Source organism: Leptodactylus fuscus, chromosome 3, assembly GCF_031893055.1.
Source record: "Leptodactylus fuscus isolate aLepFus1 chromosome 3, aLepFus1.hap2, whole genome shotgun sequence".
NCBI lineage: Eukaryota > Metazoa > Chordata > Amphibia > Anura > Leptodactylidae > Leptodactylus > Leptodactylus fuscus.
This window is the reverse complement of record NC_134267.1, coordinates 198,329,947-198,352,558: the sequence shown is the minus strand read 5'-3', so window position 1 is coordinate 198,352,558 and position 22,612 is coordinate 198,329,947. Positions and strand designations below refer to the sequence as shown.

General features: G+C 44.4%; 1 protein-coding gene across 1 annotated transcript in view; it reads right to left on the bottom strand.

Annotated features, from left to right (window-relative positions):
• Positions 1-6,578: 6,578 nt before the first annotated feature.
• LOC142198560 (saxiphilin-like) overlaps positions 6,579-22,612 on the bottom strand; it is a 77,716-nt gene continuing 61,682 nt past the window's right edge. The window contains exons 20-24 of the mRNA XM_075269593.1: positions 22,247-22,397; positions 20,773-20,837; positions 9,457-9,641; positions 7,821-8,022; positions 6,579-6,610 (exon numbers count right to left, since the gene is read on the bottom strand). Of these exons, the coding sequence (XP_075125694.1) occupies positions 6,579-6,610; positions 7,821-8,022; positions 9,457-9,641; positions 20,773-20,837; positions 22,247-22,397 (635 nt within the window). The remainder of the gene's footprint in view (positions 6,611-7,820; positions 8,023-9,456; positions 9,642-20,772; positions 20,838-22,246; positions 22,398-22,612) is intronic.

The window sequence follows — 22,612 nt, the reverse complement described above, 5'->3', positions numbered from 1 at the left end:
CACTACAGTCAGGAGGGGCGTTCCCAGCTAGACTGTCAGGAACACTCTTCTGACAGTGAAGATGTATCGGTAACCACTAGAGATAAGCGAACACTAAAATATTCGCACACTGTTCGACTGTTCGAACGGGTTTCAAACCCCATTATAGTCTATGGGGGGAAATGCTCATTTCAGGGGTAGGCAACATTCGATCAAATTCTACTTACCAAGTCCATGAGTGAGGGTTGGGCTGGATTCTTCTCCCTGCGCAGTGTCCCAGTGTCGTCTTCCGGCCTTGAATTCACTCTGCTAGGCATCGGGCCTAGGCAGAGCCGACTGCGCATGCGCGGCTCTGCCCAGGCCCGATGCCTAAGCAGAGTGAATTCAGAGCCGGAAGAGGACGCGGGGACGCTGCGCAGGGAGAAGACTTCTAAAGGTAAGAGAAGAACCAGCGTTGATTGGCAATGTATAGCATTCTGCCAATCAACGCTGGTTCTGCATCGAATCCTAACTTTGAACAGCTAGTAGTGTTCGATCAAGTACGAGTATTTTGAATACCATAGTATTCGATCGAATACCTACTCGATCGAATACTACTCGCTCATCTCTCGTAACCACTGATAGCTCTTCATCCGGGGCACATAACAGGAAAACCTATAGTGTGCTGTGGGCTTTCTAGCACTATATAAAACCGCAGGTGCCCGAGGACATGAAAAGTCCTCTTTACTGCTACAGTGGAAAGGTAATAAAGGTCCATGCACTGAGAAATTAATACTTTCTATGATTGTAGTGATGCTCAAAGGGGTTTTTTGGAGTTGGCCAAAATTGAGTGGGGAAATGGCATAAAATAATAAAAGATGCAATCTAGTAAATCAACCTGCCATTTCAGTCCTCTCCACCTGTCTATTTATGATGTAATATAACCATTGCAGTCACTTACTGGCCTCATTGGTAGAATGGTAACAGATGCAATCTGTGGGTGTTAACTGTATATCTGCCAAGTTTGCTGCATAAGGCAAAAATTCTCACCTTGCCTCACGTATGGTGCAACCTGGAGTCAGCTCAGAAAAGTAAATGTGCTCTAAATTAAGATCTTTTTGGGAATGGATAGCTGCGCCTATCAAAACACCATTTGTTTTTTGTAAATTACGACATGTAGAACACATTATGCAATTCCTGATGTTTTTATAAGTATTTGTTCCTTGGCCAAAAGAAACATTAGTGTGATTTAATAGTTGAGAAAGTATACAGGAGCTCTGTGTGAGTAAAGCCTTTCACTTCTCTAGCCATGTATTCTGGTTCCTGTGTGTGTCGCGCTGAAAAACAGATTTTCTATCCATTCATTTATTGTAAATGTTGCTTCAGCTGAGAAATTCCAGTATTTTATTCAGAAGAAAAATAGACTTACCGTGTAGTAGTTATCATTATATTTATTATTATATTTATTTTATTATTATTTGATATTAGAATGGGAAATTTTTTACTTTCCTCAATGTAATTTATTATGTTGTAGTTATCTAATATTTTTTAGCTTGCTCCATAACCATGTCATCCTTTTTTAACCACATTAGAGACCACAAATAGGCCTATTTGTGATTGCTAGAGATTGCTAGTTACAGCATAGATATGTACTAACAAAAAATACATTTATTAATAAAAAAATAAAACAATAACAAAAATCAAGCCTAGAAAGGTCTTTTCATTTTAATCAATAAATATTAAAAAAAAAATTGTTCTGATCATTACGGCTCAAATTAACTGGGGTCTTAAGGGGATTCTACCATTAAAACAACTTTTTTTTCTAATTACCACGTCGGAATAGCCTTAAGAAAGGCTATTCGTCTGTTACCTTTAGATGTGGTCTCCGTCACGCCGTTCCTTATACCGGTACTTACCAGTATGCTAATGAGGTCTCGGCAGCAATGGGGGCATCCTTCTTCTTCATCTGCCTCCTCCCCTTGTCTGTCGTCTTCTTTCTTCGTCATGTCTGACACCTGCGCAGTCGGCTCTGACAGCAGAGACCCTATTAGAGCCGACTGCGCATGCTCAGTAAGGTCTGTACAGCCCTCCGACGCACGAGTGAACTCATCCAGGCGTCAGAGGTCTGCGCAGGCGTCCGACATGACGAAGAAAGAAGACGACAGACAAGGGGAGGAGGCAGATGAAGAATGACGCCCCCATTGCTGCCGAGACCTCATTTCCATACCGGTAAGTACCGGTATTTCTAAGGAACGGCGCGAGGGAGACCACATCTAAAAGGTAGGAGACGAATAGCCTTTCTTAAGGCTATTCCGACGTGGTAATTAGAAAAAAAGTTGCTTTAATGGTAGAATCCCTTTAAAGGGAGTCGAATATAACATCTTTTTCTCCATGGAAATTCTTGCCTCCATTGCCAAGATATTAACTTATTTCACAATATGCAAATGACCAGTCTGGAGCACTGAGGGTGGCTCCGTTGCTCCAAACTGCTATTCCCGCACTGCTCTAATACACGAGTGTGAATGCAAGAATACAGGGCAAGGCAGGATTACAGCAAACCTACCGGTTGCTCGAAGAGCAGTGTGGGACACAGTAGTATGGAGTAATGGAGCCGTCCTTGGTGCTCCAGACTGTTAATTTGCATATTGTGAAATAAATTAATATCTTGGAAAAATATTCAGTACACAAGCTCTACTTTATAATCTTGTTATATACAGTCCAGTCATATTAATGTGACCACCGCCTACTTTTGACATCAACATCAAATAACCAATCGCATAAGGCACGTGTCATCAGCCATCTGGGTGCACTCATCATTGTGGAAGGCACGACGGATCAACACAAGTATGCATCTATCCTTGCGGACCATGTTCACCCCTACATGCAAAATGTTTTTCCTCAGGATGATGGCATCTACCAGCAGGACAATGCGATGTGTCATAAAGCTCATAGTGTACGTGCGTGGTACGAGGAGCACCAGGATGAGTTTACTGCACTCACTTGGCCAGCAAATTCCCCGGACTTGAACCCAATCGAGAATCTGTGAGACCACCTCGATTGGGTTGTTCGCGCCATGAATGCTCAACCGCAGCTGGCCATGGCACTGGAGTTGGCAAGGATCAACATCCCAGTGAACATCATCACCACATCCCCTCTCTTCCTGCACGTCTCGCAGCGGTCCGCTCTGCCAAAGGTGGTTATTCAGGATTTTGACAGGTGGTCACATTAATGTGACTGGACTGTGTATTTTTTGTGCTGTGAATGTATAGAAGTGGTTAGAGATGAAGTTTTGGATCTTTATTAATATAATCGTAATCTTAAAAGACTTGTATGTGACTTGAGTAGTTGAGATCCATTAACTGAAAGCTTCTTATAAGTCATGAAAAGTTTTTATGTTACTAGAAGAACATTTTGTACTCAGGTATACACATTTATGTAAAGTTTTTGGCTGTTAAACATATTATAGTGACAAGTTTAAGTAAAAGCTATATTACACTTAATAGACTTATACTAATTCTACATGTCAGGGGTCAGTAATGTTAGGAGGCCATAGAGGGGGTTAATTCCCATCCTCTTCTTGCCAAGTTGTTAAAAAGTGGTGAGGACATTGTGGAAACATAAAAATGTACAAGTCTTATGCAAAAAAAAGTAAACAGTTTTATGCCTATCCTAGGAGGTTTGATACAGTTACACTAATAGTCAATACCTAGGAACTGCCGCGGTATCATTATGTGCCTTAAACTTTCCATACATATTAGATTTTCGTTGGTCAGAATTGGGATTTTGCCCATTTTGACTGACCATTAAAATACAGCAAACTTCTGTTTGGAATAGTCGACAATACACTTTAGTCCGCCAAAAAAGCTCAGCTACAAAAAAGTTATTTAAAGGGATTCTACCATTAAAAAACTTTTTTTCTAGGTAACACGTCGGAATAGCCTTTAGAAAGGCTATTCGACTCCTACCTTTGGAAGTGCTCTCTGATGCGCCGTTCGTTCGAAATACCGGTTTGTACCGGTATGCTAATTAGTTCTCTCGCAGCGATGGGGGCGTCCCCCAGCGCAGAAAATGCGATGGGGGCGTCCCCATTGCTGCCCGAAAACCGACTCCAGCGCCACCTCTATCTTCTTCTGCATCCTCCCCTTCCTTCTTTGGCTTGACGTCAGACGCCTGCACAGTACGCTCTGTTCGGCAAACGTACTGCGCATACCCGCGGCCATAGTGCCGACACCACAATTTTGCGCATGCGCAGTACGTTCGGCGAAGTTCGCCGAACAGAGCGTACTGCGCAGACGTCCGACGAATAGCCTTTCTAAAGGCTATTCCGACGTGTTACCTAGAAAAAAAAGTTTTTTAATGGTAGAATCCCTTTAAATGTGTTTCAATTGAAAATAGGATAAATTTACTAATGTACTTTGATTAAGAAAGGTGCCAAAAGCTCAGCACTGTCCCAACAGCTACACTACACAGTGGTTTTGACCCAGGAGTGTCTCCTCCCTTTATCACGCTTGCTAGGGTTGACCTATTAGCATACTTCAGAGAGAGAGAAAGGAAGGATGCAAGATTAGCAATTGCACCATTAGGCTGGGGCTCCACGGGTTGGAAACGCCGTGATTTGCCCACGGCAGAAACACAGAGGGAAAAATCGTGGCACTTTACAGTAACTGCAAAATGGATGGGATTCTTGCGAATCTCATGACCATTTTCAGGTAAAAACCGTGGCGCGGACAAGTCCCATGAGGCCTTAGCCTCAAGCCCACTGCATGCACAATATGGGAAGGACACTCTCCCTTGTCTCAAAGTAAATGTGGAGTGAAGCAGCTGGAGCAGTGTTTGAATTTTGCCATTAGGGAGCCTTTCTTAAATTATATTAATAAATTAGTGCCTCTGTAATAAAGCATATTAGGGGGATATTTTCTACAACATTCAATGTGCAATAATACTGTGCTTAACCCCTTAAGGACACAACCCCATTTTTCAAAACTGACCTGTCATTTTATTTGGCAATAACTTTGAGATGCTTTAACTTACTCAAGTGATTTTGAGATTGTTTTCTTGTGACTTATAGTAGAGTGATAAACATTGATCAATATTTTTTAAATATTTTTTGCATATATTTGCATATTTATTAGCAATTTTGAAAATGTGAAATGCTCAGCTTTTCATATAGTCATACCACCCAAGTACATTAATATTATCTACCGTATCTCTGATTTTTATTGGCATCATATTTTAATCATCCATAAACTTATTTTAGACATGATAAAGCATACAACTAAGCTGGTGTTTAGGAGCACTGCAGTACACCAAATGGAGGGAACGCCTCTGGGCTTTGGAGGAACAGATTTTTCTGGAATAGTTTTCTAGTGCCATGTCTCATTTGCAGAGCTCCCAAAGTAGCAGTATCCCATTTTGGAAACTTCAACCCTAAAGGAATTTATCATGGGGTATAGTGAGCTTTTTCACAGATTTTATTAACAATGGGGCAGTCTCTTTATCCCCAAAGTTTTCATTTTCATGTGGGAATAAAGGAGGAAATCCCTGTGCATGGTGAGGCTTGGAATGGAGCGAGTGCTATCAGGTTTATGGATGGCACATTTAGCTGAAATAGTTTTCAGGTGCCATGTCATATGTGAAGAGCCCCTAAAATACCAGTACAATGGAAACCCCTAAAACGTTTGGAAACTACACCCCTCCTATTAATGGGTATAATGAGCATTTTGAGCCAAGAGATGGCTTTTAAAAAGAAATGTTCAGTGGATGGTGCAAAATGTAAATTGGAATGTTCCCAAATATATGCTATACCAGTGCCTAGGCCATAGGCAGATATAAACTGCTGTTTGGGCACAGTCAGGCACAGAAGGGCATTTTGGTTTTTGACATCATGCCACTTTTGCAGAGTCCCTGATTTGCTAGTATAGTGGAATCTGCAGACACACGATGCCATTTTGGAAACTGCACCCCTCAAGAGTTTTACAAAGTGGCATAGTAAGCATGTTTTACTATTGAGTGTTGCATTAATTTTTTGAATGAGCAGGTGTGAAAAGTGTTTGATTTGTTGCACCGAGCACTTTTCTCTCCACGTGTTTCGTGTGGAAACCGAGCGGAAACCACACGGACCCCATTATAGTCTATGCGGTCCGCAGGTTTCCTTTACACTTCTTAATGCATATAAGTTTCCATTCAGGGGGTCCCCAAGCGGACTCTCCAAATGGAAACCCGAACACAGATGTGAACTGGGTCTTAAGCAGATTATTTTAGAAATTGTTTGGGGGTGATTTATTGTAGTAGTAAATATTTAACCCTCTCAGTGTCTGTCGTCCCATCACAAGCCATCTAAACATGTCTCCAGATAACCATAAAGTGGCCAGCGAGGATGAATCCCAGGGGACCAGAGGGGCAGTGGTCCAGAGATGTTTTAGAGGAGTGTGTATATATTATGTGATATTATTTTACAGGGCCTCAGCAGTTTCTAATTTCTTTTTGTTTTAGAAGACAACACATTTAAGGTGCTCAGACAGTAGACTCCATGAATAAAAAAGAACAATGTTGAGTAAACTCAGACTTTATTGTAGATGCTTCAAATTGTAAGTGGCAGCAATGAAAACACTTAAAAGTCTTCAGTGATGAAAGTCACAGACAGAAGCCAAATCTGTAGATACAAAAAAAAGAAGAACAATGAGTGTATCATAGAAAACCTCAATTAGCTTGTTGCTTTAGTGTGACCATGGCAGACAGCCTTCCCTTATGTACCTTTATAGATCTGTTGACTTATGAAATCTTAAAGGGATTCTATCTTTTAAACACAATTTTTTCTCCCTAACATGTCGGAATAGCCTTAAGAAAGGCTATTCGTCTCCTACCTTTCCTTTTCATCTCCGCGCCGCCATTTGCCTGCAATCCCGTTTTTTGTCGGTATGCAAATGAGCTCTCTCGCAGCACTGGGGGCAGGCCCCAGTGCTCAAACAGCACTGGGGGCATCCCTAATGCTGCCAGAGAGCTCTCCAGCGCTGCCTCCATCTTCTTCTGTGACGAGGTCTTCACCGCGTCTTCTTCCGGCGGCGTCTTCCTACTTCTAGGACTCGGGCCTAGGGCAAGCCAACTGCGTATGCCCACCAGCCACGGGAAAATGACCGCTTACACTACTATGGACGCCACCGGAAGAAGACGCGGTGAAGACCTTGTTGCAGAAGAAAATGGGGGCGGCGCTGGAGAGCTCTCTGGCAGCATTGGGGAACACCCCCAGTGCTGTTTGAGCACTGGGGCCCGCCCCCAGTTCTGCGAGAGATCTCATTTGCATACCGAGAAAAACACACATTGCGACAACACAGTTTTCTGCAAAGTGAATTGGATTCTGTCTAACCTCATCCACATATTTTAGAAAAAATCCACAGTGGAAAAGACTAATTTTCAAAAATTCCCGTGTTTTTGAGATTTTTGTCAATTACACCTGCAGAAACGTTGGCGGTTTCGCTATCAGTATAATAAAAAAGGTTTTTTAAGTTGAGTTTTTTCTCTGCGGACTTTCTGCCCTTATTATACCTATGATTTTTATCCTTATACATGTATTTTTTTCCTGCAGCGGTTTTTGCTGCATTTTGTTACGGGTTACCTTAGCCTTACTATATCTCACGCCTGAAAGCTGGTATAAGTTACACCAGAAATCCATGCCAGTCCCTGACTGGTGTAGATTTAATTTCTGGCACATTGGACCTCAGCCTGGTGCACCAAAACCAGAGAAGGAGGACAGAGCTTCTTAATAACGGTGAGGCTTCTGACCCCAACGCACAAAGTGCGGATCTTAATAAATCAGCCCCTTTGTTGTGTTGACTATGATAAGTTTCACTGAGCAGAACATGTACCTGGTATTGGGAAGCATTGGTTATCAATGAGCAGAGCTTCGGGATAGCGTTTGCCCATAGCATCCTCAATAATAGGTTTTTCATGTATCCTGTCAAACTCAATCAAACATTGTACGTCATCATCGAAGAGCAGATTGTGGCCATTACTTGAAGAAAACATCTGAAATATATCCTTCTGAAATCCTGACCGCCCATAGAGTGACTGAAAAGGAGAAAATACTGGGATTAGAACATAAAAGCATTATACCATGTTTAGGAAGATAAAATTTCATACTCATAAAACAACATGTTGTTATGCCATAGAAATTGTTTCTACACATACACCCAGGTCAGGTATAACAATAATAACACCTGCGTAATATCATGTTGATCCCCCTTGTGTCACTAAAACAATTAGGATTTTGGATGTCAGTGGTCAGAACAGGCAGCAATCTGGCAATACAATAAATAAGCAAAATGTCGGGATAGGCAGCAGGCGGGAAGATGTAGTCAGGACAATTTAGTAACAGGAGAAGATGATTTATGAGTACATATGTCATGAACACTAAAAAACTGTTGCTCAGAATCAGAGGGAATTGGGAAATTGGGAGGGTCTCTAAAATAGCTTAGGGGAATAGGGCATTGGCAAGGTCAGAAATGCATTGGCACATGCTGACCCCTTAAGGATATAAGGGTTAATATGAAAGAAGATGTATGAAAAATTCCAGCAGGCCAGCATGTTGGGAAAGAGAAGCTGAAGCAGCAAGAGGAGAAGTAAAGGGATGAGAGGTGGCAAATGAGAGTGGATCTCTGAGCATGGCAGTAGACCATGACACAAACATACACAACTCTGTTACATTATTACAGTACATAACAGTAACATACTATAAATTACACAGGGAGGGAGCTAATAAAATATTATTTTTTTTACAGTTTTTAAATTTTTTTTTTAAAGAAAAACAAAAAAAAAAACTTTACGTTCAAATCAGCCCCTTTCCCTAGAATACATATAAAAGTAAAATATTACTGTGAAACACATACACATTAGGTATCTATGTGTCCAAATGGTAAATGCTGTGGCGGGGAAAAAAAAAAATCAAAAGTGCCAAACCGCTATTTTTTCGCTGTTTTGCCTCTGATAAAAATTTGAATGAAAAGTGATCAAAGTAATAGACATTGTTCAAAATGGTGTAACTAAAAAATACTTCTGATCCCGCAAAAAAAAAAAGACGCCCTAAGCATCCGCGTAGACAGAAATAAAAAGTTACTGGTGTCAGAATAGGGCCACTTTTTTTCAAAGTTTTAGATTTTTGTTAAAGGGTTTAAATGGAAATAAAACCATATAAATTTGGTATCCCCGGAATCGTACCGAAACATAGAATACAGATGACATGTCATTTTGGCTGCACAGTGAACGCCGTTAAAACGAAACCCATAAGAATGTCGCACAAATCCCCCCCATTCTCAATTGTGTTACAACTTCCCAGTACATTGTACAGATTAATAAACAGTAGCATCATGAAGAACAATTTGTCCTGCAAACATTAATCCCTCATATGGATCTGAGAACGGAAAAATAAAAAATTCTGGAATTTGGAGAATCATTTTTGCTTTTATTAGTTAAGAAACATCTCCAATTCCCGATGCAGACACTTACTTGCTGATTTAGTGTAATTCTTACAACTTTACCGACACTATCCTCACGGGTAAGGACAGCTTGAAGAGGGACACCTAAAAGGTTGCATTTTTTCTCGTCAGTGACAGGGGCGCGGGATCCATCAGGACATAACAACTCAAAATCTGATGATTTTAAATCCTTTGCCCAAGGTGCAGGATTTTTACCTGGAAGACAAATAACATTATTAATAGAGCGCTAACCAGTAATACATACTGAAAATTTCCTGCATTAGTCAGACTGTGAAATGGGTATTTATTTGTCAAATGTATCTTCATGTTTCATCGATAGAATATGATATAATAAACATGTAACAGAGGCAGATTTGGTTTGTGTGGGCAGTCACCCCATATAGTAAAAAATTTTGTGAATTGGCTTCAATCAGGTAGCTACTGGCGAGCTGGATGTCCAAACGTAATCAAGTTCTCAAAATGTAGATCTAGAAAACCTTGGCAGAGCAGTGGACCATTGGCTTCCTACCCCCAACTTACTATCATAGGCTTGCAGCCAACAAGATGGGGGAAGCACACTGAGGATGTTTAAAGGGATTCTACCATTAAAACATGTTTTTTTTCTAATGACCACGCCGGAATAGCCTTAAGAAAGGCTATTCGTCTCCTACCTTTTGATGTGGTCTCCGCCGTGCCGTGAAAAACCGGTTTTTCCCGGTATGCTAATGAGTGTCTGTCAGCAATGAGGGCGGGCCCCAGCGCTCATACGCCGATGGAGGCGTCCCCACTGCTGCCGGAACTGAGCAATCCAACCACGCCTTCTTCCTGATCTGCCTCCTCCCCTTCTGTGTCCTCTTCTTTCGTCATCATGGGTGACGCATGAGCAGTTGACTCTGGCAGTGAGACCCTGTTAGAGCCAACTGCACATACTGGCCGGCTGCCATATTTGCGAGGCCGCAATTGTGCGCATGCGAAGTACACTCCGCAAAGTATTTGCCGAAAAGAGTGTGCTGCGCATGCTCAGTAAGGTCCGCCCTCCGACACGCGAGTGAACTCATCCAGGCGTCAGAGGGCTGTACAGACCTTACTGAGCATGCGCAGTACACTCTGTTTGGCAAATACTTTGCGGAGCGTACTGCGCATGCGCGCAATTGCGGCCTCGCAAATATGGCCGCCGGCCGGAATGCGCAGTCAGCTCTAACAGGGTCTCGCTGCCAGAGCCGACTGTGCATGCGTCACCCATGATGACGAAAGAAGAGGACACAGAAGGGGAGGAAGCAGATCAGGAAGAAGGCGTGGCTGGATTGCCCAGTTCCGGCATCGGCGTATGAGCGCTGGGGCCCACCCTCATTGCTGACGGACACGGCGCGGCGGGGCGGAGACCACATCAAAAGCTAGGAGACGAATAGCCTTTCTTAAGGCTATTCCGATGTGGTCATTAGAAAAAAGCATGTTTGAATGGTAGAATCCCTTTAATTTGCTCCTTAAACCAACAAGGTGGGGAACCACCAGGCCCCAACATCACAAATGTATCAGCCTGTAGAACTGATATGTAACACAGTAAAGTCATTATGCAGTGTTCATTTTGGTCATAGTACAGTGTTTTTTCAAGAACAGAATGGTGGCATTTTGCAAATTAAAGAAAGGTTTCACCAATATCCAAAACACTGTCTGTTATTGGGACCATTACATAGGGGCACCCCTAAAAAATAGCTTTTTCAGATACTAGTAAAACCTTTCTTTCATGTGAAGATTTGTAAGTCTAGAGCAGAATTGGTTTAGTTGGTCTTGGTGGACTGGTCTGGATTCAGTTGGGGTTTTGGTCTGGGGTTTGTGTTCTTTTAGACTCTAGGGATGACTACCATACTAAGTTGCCTGAGATCTAGTCTTGGCAGCCCGCTGTGCAGTATTTTGGAGAAGTCGTCATGGTGGTCAGGGGCAGTTGGAGAAGACAAGGAAACATTGTAGTTTACAATCTCAGATGTAACTGAATTTATAGAGGAGCTATGACATTTTTTGATGTGTCTCTTTTAGTAAATTCTTATAGTGAATGCATATTCTTACATATTCTTTATCAAACATTCTAAATATGCTCAAGGATCCAATGTTTGAATCTAATCATTTCTATTAATATTATAATTTACTAGAGGGAGGACCCGGCTTCGCACGGGTATATTACATTTTATTTATGTGGTACTATGTGCAGACGCGTGTATCTAATCCTCTGGCGTGTGGTACTGTGTGCAGACAGGTGTATCTAATCCCTGGCGTGAGGTACTGTGTGCAGATGCGCGTATCTAATCCTCCCCTGTGTGGTACTGTGTGTGTTAGGAGTATTTAGGTTCTTTAATTTCTATTTTTCTTACCTGGGGAGTTTTTGGCTGCGCAGTGTCTGGGGTGGCATCCTGGCGCTGCGGGGTTGTCCTGTCGTGAGTATTGGTGCACACCTTCTGACTTGCACGTGCGCACTGATGGTAGGCAGCATTATCTCCTGGTTGATTAGTCTGTCCTCCCATTTGCACCTGGGAGGAGTGGTCTCTACTCTGTATTTAAACCCATGCCTCCCATGGTTCTGTGCTGAGTGTCTCTTTTACAGAGCTAGGCCTTAGCAGGAGGAGTAGGTGGGGTTCTGGGATAGAGGAAGTTCCGTGGTTGATTTTTGGGAGGTTTGGGTGAACGAGTTGGTTTGTGTGTTTTCCCTTCTGTGTTCACCAATCCTCCCTCTGTGTATAATTGACTGTGTGAGTGAATTGCCTTATCCTTTGATTTCTACTCAGTTTCCCTGTGTTTGTTTCCTAGTGTATGGTTCCTTCCCATATTGGTTTGGGGGAATCCTTTCCCACATTTTTCCTGTGTGCTGCTTGTGTTGTTAGTCAGCGCACACCCTTGTCAGTCCCTGACAGTAGCAGCTTCACTTGTTCGTTAGGGGTGACCCCCTTTAGTCTCCAGTCCCTAGAGATCTTATAGGGCATTCCTTCTCCCACTTCCCTCTAGGCCTACGGAATCAGTGAGAGAGGAGCTGTCGGGGTCAGGCTTAGCCTGAGAACAGCCGACCCACACCCGTGAGGCAGGGACCGGGATAGCTAGTGGGAGTAGTGCAGGGCGAGATTCCCTACTGCTGTTCCTTAGCCCCGTTGCAGCTACCTGGACTGACATAACAGTACACTCAGCCGGTAAAAAAAAAAAAAAAAAAAGGTTCGTTTGCATTATGACGGACCTGAAACAGTTGTACCAGGCGGTGCAGCAGATTTCCACTGAGATGGAGGGGATCAAGCTACGAATGGATGCCATCCAGGCTTCTGGCGTATCTCAAGTACAGCAGTTGGCTCAACACACAGCCTCTCAGGTGGAGGGCATACAGAGGCAGGTGAGTAGCGCCCCTGTGGGTCGGCCTCTGGAGCCAAAGGTCAGCTTACCTGAACCCTTCCGAGGTAAGAGGTCAGATTTTTTCCGATTTCAAAAGGACTGTCTTTTGTATTTCCGGCTACGGCCGTTTTCCTCCGGTTCTGAGGTACAGAGAGTTGGGATTATTATTACTTTATTGAGAGATGATCCCCTCATCTGGGCACATTCGTTACCAGCCGACTCAGCTTGCTTACTAACTGTAGAGGCGTTTTTCTCCACAATGGGGTTACTGTATGACGACCCGGACAGGGTACGCACGGCTGAGTATAACCTACGACGTGTGGTGCAAGGGGATCACGCTATAGAGAAATATTGCACAGAGTTTCGTAGGTGGGCAGCAGAAGTACATTGGAATGACCCCGCTCTACTTAGTCAGTTTGAGACAGGGCTCTCGGACCAGGTTAAAGACCATCTAGTTTCTCACCCTGTTCCGGGAGATCTAGATGAGGCCATGCAGCTGGCAATTAGAGTTGGACGGCGCCTCCGGGAGCGTGGAGACAAGAGTCCTGGGGGGCTTAGCCCTCCTCAATTCTCTGTTTTTAGAGAGGACCCGGGGGACCAACCCATGCAGATTGGGGCCACTGTGCGAAGTGCAAGACCCAAGAGTGAAGGGTCCCGCACAGTACGCTGTTTTGTGTGTGGAGGGATGGGACATGTAGCAAGGGTATGCCCCTCCAGAGAATGGTTCGCCAAGGAGAGTAATAACCCCAGGTCTATTGAGGGTAAAGGGAGAAAACCTACTAAGGAGGGAGGTGTGCATATTTCCTGTACTCAGACTGCCGGGTTGACCCTTGAAGGATGGGTAAATGGGCAGAAGTGCCGGATTTTGGTTGATTGTGGTTCGGCAGTCAACCTTATTGACTCAGAGTTTTGTGAGCAATTAAGGGTGAGTCCTTTGGTCTTGGAGTCTCAGATACCGGTGTGGGCTATTGATAAGACCCCTCTACAGCAAGCTGTCATCTCCAAACAGGTGGAGGGTTTGGAGTTTATTGTGGGTGGCCACAGAGAAGAGATTGACTTGTTCTTGTTGTCTAAGTTACCAGCACAAGTAGTTTTGGGGTGGCCCTGGCTGAAGCAGCATAACCCTATTATCAACTGGGAGACCGAGTCAGTAGTTTCTTGGGGGCAGGGGTGTAATGGTCGATGTCTGCCCATATCCGTTATGTCTTTGTCTATAGACAATTTCCTCAAGAAATATGTGAGTTCAGGGAGGTCTTTGAGGAAAGGGCAGCCAAGACATTACCACCACATCGCACCTATGATTGCTCGATTAAATTTATACCTAATGCAGTGTTACCCAAGACAAGGTTGTACAATCTCACTATTCCGGAGAGGGAGGCGCTCAAAGAGTATATTGAGGGGAGTCTAGAGGTGGGGCATATTCGCCCATCTAAGTCCCCAGTAGCAGTGGGGTTTTTCTTTGTAAAGAAGAAAGATGGAGGGTTGCGCCCTTGTTTGGATTTTAGGGAGATTAACAAAATCACGGTGCGGAATCCCTATCCCATTCCGTTGATCTCGGATCTATTCAGCCAGATTACGGGAGCCCGCTGGTTTAGTAAAATAGATTTACGTGGGGCGTATAACTTGCTGAGAATCAAGAAGGGGGATGAGTGGAAAACAGCGTTTAACACACCCCTAGGACACTTTGAGAATCTTGTGATGCCTTTCGGTCTAACCAATGCGCCTGCGTTTTTTCAGAATTTTATTAATGATGTACTAAGTGCCGTCATAGGGAGGGGGGTTGTGGTCTATCTGGACGATATACTCATTTACACCCCGGATTTGGAGACTCATTGGGAGAGAGTGAGAGAGGTTTTAGATCTCCTGAGGGTTAACCAATTAAGTGCTAAGCTGGAGAAATGTGTGTTCGCGGTCAATAAATTATGTTTCCTTGGCTATATCCTATCGGACAAGGGGTTCGAGATGGACCCTGAGAAGGTCAGGGCAGTCTTGGAGTGGCCGCGACCCGAGAACCTAAAGGCGGTCCAACGGTTCTTGGGGTTCTCCAACTATTATCGCCAGTTTATCAAGGGATTTTCTGAGGTTGTGAAACCTATCTCGGACTTGACTAAGAAGGGGGCTGACTGTGCTAAGTGGTCGCCAGAGGCGCTAGCTGCGTTTGAAGAACTGAAGAAGCGATTCTCGTCCGCTCCCATTTTGAGACAGCCGGATGAGAGGTTGGCCTTCCGAGTGGAGGTGGATGCCTCCTCGGTGGGGGTGGGAGCACTACTTTCTCAGGAGTTCGAGGAGGGTACGCATCCCTGTGCCTTCTTTTCTAAGAAATTCTCTGCCTCTGAACGGAATTATACCATCGGAGATGGGGAACTACTGGCAATAAAACTAGCGTTCGAACATTGGCGTCATTTCCTGGAGGGGGCCAGAAGGCCAGTCCAGGTATTTACTGACCACAAGAATTTGATTTATCTTGGGTCGGCGAAGAGATTAAATGCACGGCAGGCCAGATGGGCTCTATTTTTTGCGCGGTTCCATTTTAACGTGACTTATGTGCCGGGTTCAAAGAATGTTAAGGCTGATGCTTTATCCCGGTATATGTCGACTGAGGAGGAACGAGAGGCGCCTGCCACTATTCTTGGGGATGGAGTGGTGGTAGCAGTATTGGGCGCGAAATTGGAGAAGGCCTTGATCGAAGCGCAACACGCTGCACCTTCTAAGATACCTAGAAACAAGCTTTTTGTCCCAACTACTCTCCGACAAAGTCTCCTGAGGGAGTGTCATGAGTCGGTTCTTGCTGGTCACCCGGGGGTTTCAGAGACCATGAGATTGGTGTCTAGGAATTTTTGGTGGCCAGGGTGGAGTAAGGAGGTCTTGCAGTTTGTTCAAAATTGTTCGGTCTGTGCAAGAGCCAAGGCGTCGCATACCCGTCCCCACGGTCTTCTACATCCATTGGAACCTCCTAAGGCACCTTGGACTCATCTGTCTATGGATTTCATCACGGGCCTTCCGGTGTCTAAGGGTTTCACGGTCATTTGGGTAGTCGTTGACCGCTTCATGAAAATGTGCCATTTGATCCCGTTTTCCAGGCTGCCATGTGCCAAGACACTATCTGAGGCGTTTATTAAAGAGATTGTAAGGTTGCATGGTCTTCCTGAGGAGATCGTTTCGGACAGGGGACCGCAATTTGTGGCTAAATTCTGGCGGGCTTTTTGCAGCAGGTTGGGAGTTACACTGTCGGGTTTCACCCAGAGTCTAACGGACAAACAGAGAGGAAGAATCAGGATGTGGAACAGTTTTTGAGGTGTTTTGTTCGAGACAACCAGAATAATTGGGCTGCCTTTCTCCCCCTGGCAGAATTTTCCCTAAACAACCATGATTCCAATGCCACAGGTACCACACCTTTTTTTTGCTCCGGTGGTAGACATCCTGTTTTCGGAGTATTGTCTTCCATTTCTTCCCCAGTTCCGGAGGAGGAGCTATTTTCTAAAAAGCTGCAAGGGGTATGGTCCCGTATCCGAGAGAATCTGGTGCGGGCGTCGCACCAGGCTAAGGTCCAGGCGGATCGGAAGAGAGGAGAGTTGCAGTTCTTCCCTGGTGAGATGGTTTGGTTGTCCACCAAGAATATCAGGTTGAAGGTTCCTAGCAAGAAGCTGGGTCCCAGATTTGTGGGTCCTTTTAAGATCATCAAGATGGTAAATGAAGTGGCGGCGCAGCTGCAACTACCTAAAAGGTGGAAGATAAACCGGGTCTTCCATGTCTCCTTGTTAAAGAAGGCCAAGAAGGGAACGTCTCCAGTTAAGGTTCCACCAGTTTCTGAGTCCGGGGAGTATGAGATATCCCGAGTTCTGGATAGCAAATATGTTCGGGGGAAGCTATGGTATCTGGTGGCATGGAAGGGATACGGTCCTGAGGATAATTCTTGGGTCCTGGAGTCGGATGTGTCAGCTCCCAGACTCGTGGAGAAATTCCACAAGGAGTTCCCGAAGAAGGATGCTCCTAGAGAATCCGGAGTCTTCTCCTTGAGGGGAGGATCCTGTTAGGAGTATTTAGGTTCTTTAATTTCTATTTTTCTTACCTGGGGAGTTTTTGGCTGCGCAGTGTCTGGGGTGGCATCCTGGCGCTGCGGGGTTGTCCTGTCGTGAGTATTGGTGCACACCTTCTGACTTGCACGTGCGCACTGATGGTAGGCAGCTTTATCTCCTGGTTGATTAGTCTGTCCTCCCATTTTGCACCTGGGAGGAGTGGTCTCTACTCTGTATTTAAACCCATGCCTCCCATGGTTCTGTGCTGAGTGTCGCTTTTACAGAGCTAGGCCTTAGCAGGAGGAGTAGGTGGTGTTCTGGGATAGAGGAAGTTCCGTGGTTGATTTTTGGGAGGTTTGGGTGAACGAGTTGGTTTGTGTGTTGTCCCTTCTGTGTTCACCAATCCTCCCTCTGTGTATAATTGACTGTGTGAGTGAATTGCCTTATCCTTTGATTTCTACTCAGTTTCCCTGTGTTTGTTTCCTAGTGTATGGTTCCTTCCCATATTGGTTTGGGGGAATCCTTTCCCACATTTTTCCTGTGTGCTGCTTGTGTTGTTAGTCAGCGCACACCCTTGTCAGTCCCTGTCAGTAGCAGCTTCACTTGTTCGTTAGGGGTGACCCCCTTTAGTCTCCAGTCCCTAGAGGTCTTATAGGGCATTCCTTCTCCCACTTCCCTCTAGGCCTACGGAATCAGTGAGAGAGGAGCTGTTGGGGTCAGGCTTAGCCTGAGTACAGCCGACCCACACCCGTGAGGCAGGGACCGGGATAGCTAGTGGGAGTAGTGCAGGGCGAGATTCCCTACTGCTATCCCTTAGCCCCGTTGCAGCTACCTGGACTGACATAACAGTGTGCTGAGATGCGTATCTAATTATCTGGCATGTGGTACTGTATTCAGACGCATGTATCTAATCCTCCCCTGTGTGGTATTGTGTGAAGAGGTGCATATCTAATCCTTTGGCGTGTGGAACTGTGTGTAGACGCGCGTATCTAATCCTACAGCATGTGGTATTGTGTGCAGATGTGTGTATCTAATCTTATGGCGTGTATAACTGTGTGCAGACGTGCGTATCTAATCCTCTGGAGTGTGGAACTGTATGTAGATGCGTGTATCTAATCCTACGGCATGTGGTACTCTGTGCAGACGTGTGTATCTAATCCTATGGCGTGTACAACTGTGTGAAGACACGTGTATCTAATCCTCCCCTGTGTGGTATTGTGTGAAGAGGTGCGTATCTAATCCTATGGTGTGTGGAACAGTGTGTAGATGCGCGTATCCAATCCCCCAGCATGTGGTACTGTGTGCAGACGCGCGTATCTAATCCTATGGCATGTGGTACTGTGTGTAGACGTGCGTATCCAATCCCCCGGCATGTGGTACTGTGTGTAGACGCGCGTATCTAATACTCCCCCGTGTGGTACTGTGTGCAGATGCACGTATCTAATCCTCCCCCGTGTGATACTGTGTGCGGAAACGCGTATCTAATTCTCTGGCTTGTGGTACTGTGTCCAGAGGCATGTATCTAATCTTCCAAAGTGTGGTACTGTGTGCACACACACGTATCTAATCCTCCCTTGTGTGGTATTGTGTGAAGAGGCGCATATCTAATCCTTCGGTGTGTGGAACTATGTGTAGACACGTGTATCTAATCCTATGGCATGTGGTACTGTGTGTAGACGCGCGTATCTAATCCTCCCCCGTGTGATACTGTGTGCTGAGAAGCGTATCTAATTCTCTGGCTTGTGGTACTGTGTCCAGAGGCATGCATCTAATTTTCCAAACTGTGGTACTGTGTTCACACACACGTATCTAATCCTCCCCTGTGTGGTATTGTGTGAAGAGGCGCGTATCTAATCCTTCCGCTTGTGGAACTATGTGTAGACGCGCGTATCTAATCCTACTGCATGTGGTACTGTGTGCAGACGCGTGTATCTAATCCTATGGCGTGTACAACTGTGTGCAGACGCGCGTATCTAATCCTCTGGAGTGTGGAACTGTATGTAGACGCGTGTATCTAATCCTACGGCATGTGGTACTCTGTGCAGACGTGTGTATCTAATCCTATGGCGTGTACAAATGTGTGCAGATGCGCGTATCTAATCCTCTGGAGTGTGGAACTGTGTGTAGATGCGCGTATCTAATCCTACGGCAAGTGGTACTGTGTGCAGACACGCGTATCTAATGCTACAACATCTGGTACTGTGTGTAGACGTGCGTATCTAATCCTACGGCATGTGTTACTGTGCGCAGACGCGTGTATCTAATCCTATGGCGTGTACAACTGTGTGAAGACACATGTATCTAATCCTCCCCTGTGTGGTATTGTGTGAAGAGGCGCGTATCTAATCCTATGGCATGTGGAACTGTGTGTAGACGCGCGTATCCAATCCCCCGACATGTGGTACTGTGTGCAGACGCGCGTATCTAATCCTATGGCATGTGGTACTGTGTAGACGCGTGTATCTAATCCTCCCCCGTGTGGTACTGTGTGCAGACGCACGTATCTAATCCTCCCTTGTGTGGTATTGTGTGAAGAGGCGCGTATCTAATCCTTCGGCGTGTGGAACTATGTGTAGACGTGTGTATCTAATCCTACTGCATGTGGTACTGTGTGCAGACACGTGTATCTAATCCTATGGTGTGTACAACTGTGTGCAGATGCGCGTATCTAATCCTCTGGAGTGTGGAACTATGTGTAGACGTGTGTATCTAATCCTACGGCATGTGGTACTCTGTGCAGACGCGTGTATCTAATCCTATGGTGTGTACAACTGTGTGCAGATGCGCGTATCTAATCCTCTGGAGTGTGGAACTGTGTGTTGACGCCTGTATCTAATCCTTCGGCATGTGGAACAGTGTGCAGATGCACGTATCAAATCCTTCAGTGTGTGGAACTGTGTGCAGAAGCGCGTATTTAATCCTCTGGTTTGTGGGACTGTGTGCAGACGTGTGTATCTAATCCTCTGGCGTGTGATACTGTGTGCTGATCTGTGTATCTAATCCTCTGATGCGTGTATCTCAGTTTGGATATCAGTGTTGTATTGTGCATGTGGAGTGACCGTGTGTATTGCAGTTGGAATATGAGTGAAAGTCTTGCAGGTTTGTATTGGTTAAGGGGGGGGCACTGTGTTTGGAATGCTGTATCTCAGCAACGGTTCGTCCGAGCGAGTTGGAGTCTCGTCTTAAACCTTCCCGGATATCTGAAGTATCTCTGTACCAAATTTGGTGAATATCGGTCCAGTCGTTTGGTTCGCATTAGAGCACGCACAGACAGACAGACAGACAGACAGAAATTCATTTTTATAATATAGGGAGATATATCATAGTAATGTATCTGTAATGTTGACAATTAGAGATGAGCAAGTAGTACTCGATCGAGTTGGTATTCGATCGAATACTATGGTATTCGAAATACTCGTACTCGATCGAGTACCACTCGCTGTTCGAATGTAAAAGTTCGATGCAGAACCAGCATTGATTGGCCGAATGCTATAGTCAGCCAATCAACGCTGGTTCTTCTCCTACCTTTAGAAGTCTTCTCTGTGCAGCTTCCCCGCAGCGTCTTCCGGCTCTTCATTCACTCTGCCAGGCATCAGGCCTGGGCAGAGCCGACTGCGCATGTCCGCTCGTAGTGCAGGCATGCGCAGTCAGCTCTGCCCAGGCCTGATGCCTGGCAGAGTGAATGAAGAGCCAGAAGATGACGCGGGGACACTGCACGGAGAAGACTTCTTGGAGGATCCAGCCCAACCCTCACTCATGGACTTGGTAAGTACAATTTGATCGAACGTTGCCTACCCCTGAAACGAGCATTTTCCCCCCATAGACTATAATAGGGTTCGATATTCGATTCGAGTAGTCGAATATTGAGGGGCTACTCGAAACGAATATCGAACCTCGAACATTTTACTGTTCGCTCATTTCTATTGACAATGTTGGTGAAGACGTAAGTAAGAAACTTTTCTTACCATCTGTGTTTGCAGTCACAGCAGTGCTAGGCACAAAAGCCACATCTCCTTTCTCCACCAGACACCTAAAATAAAAACACAAGTAGGTTTAAAAGTAAAAGCGAAACTAAGGTAAAGTTCTACAATCACCAACAAATGCCTTTAGTCTCTGTATGAAGATCATGAGATTCTGAGTATGTAAAATCCCAGAGATGGGATGGTTTCCTACCAGACATGTATGGTGCATTTTATAGATAAGCCATAAATATCTGTAGTCAGACTATCCCATTTTCAGTAATATTGCAACATTTAATGAGATTCAACTGTTTTGTGACTAGAGATGGGCGATTCATTCCAAGACACTTTCAATCCGAATATTCCAAATTGTTTAACAAAACCAAATTGGGGATTCATCTCGTATTAAATAAAATGGCTATGTTGCATTAAATTTTTATACTCTGGAGTCTCTTCAGACCCAAGGAGTATAATAGGTGGATGCCCAGTGGAGGTGAAAAAAAATAAAAAAACATTGCTTTCCTTCCCATACTTATTTTGGGCATTCTGGTGGCGTCCGTCGTTGATGTAATGTGTCCAGATAGTGTTCTAGCCCAATCACAGACCTCAGTGGAGATCCCAGGTACATGATGTCACCTGGAGAATGCCGGGCACCACAAGGAGGTCCATTAGAGGTGAGAGACGGTGAGTATACTTGTTTTTTCAATTTTTTACACCTCCTACTCAGAATTCCTGTTGCAGATTTCATCATATTTACACAGCATGCAGCTTTTTTTCTATAAAATAATAGAAATAATGCCGGAACTAGAGATGATCGAACTGATATTCCAAATTGTTCAGTTTTTCGTGAAACCAAATAAATTACATTATATTGAATTGGTTTCATGGGGAATTGGAGTGCTTAACCAAATTCGAGTGAAGTTAAGGGAGACACGTGTGTATATATAAGGTATATTTTTTTTACTTGATGGTCTGAGAATGTACTGCCCTTGGCGGTATTGGAGTGCTCAAAAGTTTCAATAAAAGGATGGACACCTCTGTATTTGTAGATTGAATTGATCAGTCAGAGGTTGACCATATAGACATACGCATTATTGTGTTGCTATCACGCAGTGGTGCAAGACTCACGTTCCTTTCCTATATTTCTTCTGGAATACCAGTTTCTGAACTATCTCCAAACTCTAAACCATACGGGCTTCATGATTTACAGAAAGAACTTGAGGTGTTGCCCATTACAAACAGTGTGATGTATGACATATCCCATTGCATGTAATTTCCTACTTTAGATTCATTCAATGTATTCAATTGGCTTTTCTATCAAGATAAGGGACATTCTGCAGTTCATAGTGTGGCCAAATCAGTTGAGAAATTTCCAAATGAATCTGAGTTTTACTAATACAATGTCGATCAATCCATCTTTAATAGACAATAACTGTACATGACCAAAATGGATAGTAACATTGTATCTAGTTTCTTTTACCTGATGGCGCCCTCATTGCCATAGTAAGCCTCTTTGTTGCTTGCAGAGCATTTTGTTATTGTTTTGGTTTTCTGTGAATCACCAATACACAGTTTGCAGAGGTTGGAATTAATATCTGATCCAGGAGCACAGCTCTTATTGAAGAAGGACCCTGTTTAGGGCAGATTACAATTAAAGAGTGATAACATTTCATAAATCAATAGTATAGTTTTTTTGTTTTTTTTTAATGTAGATTGTGAGCCCCATATAGGGATCACAATGTACACTTTTTTTTCCCTATCAGTGTGTCTTTGTAGAATGGGAGGAAATCCATGCAAACAAGGGGAGAACATACAAACTCCTTGCAGATGTTGTACCTGGCGGGAT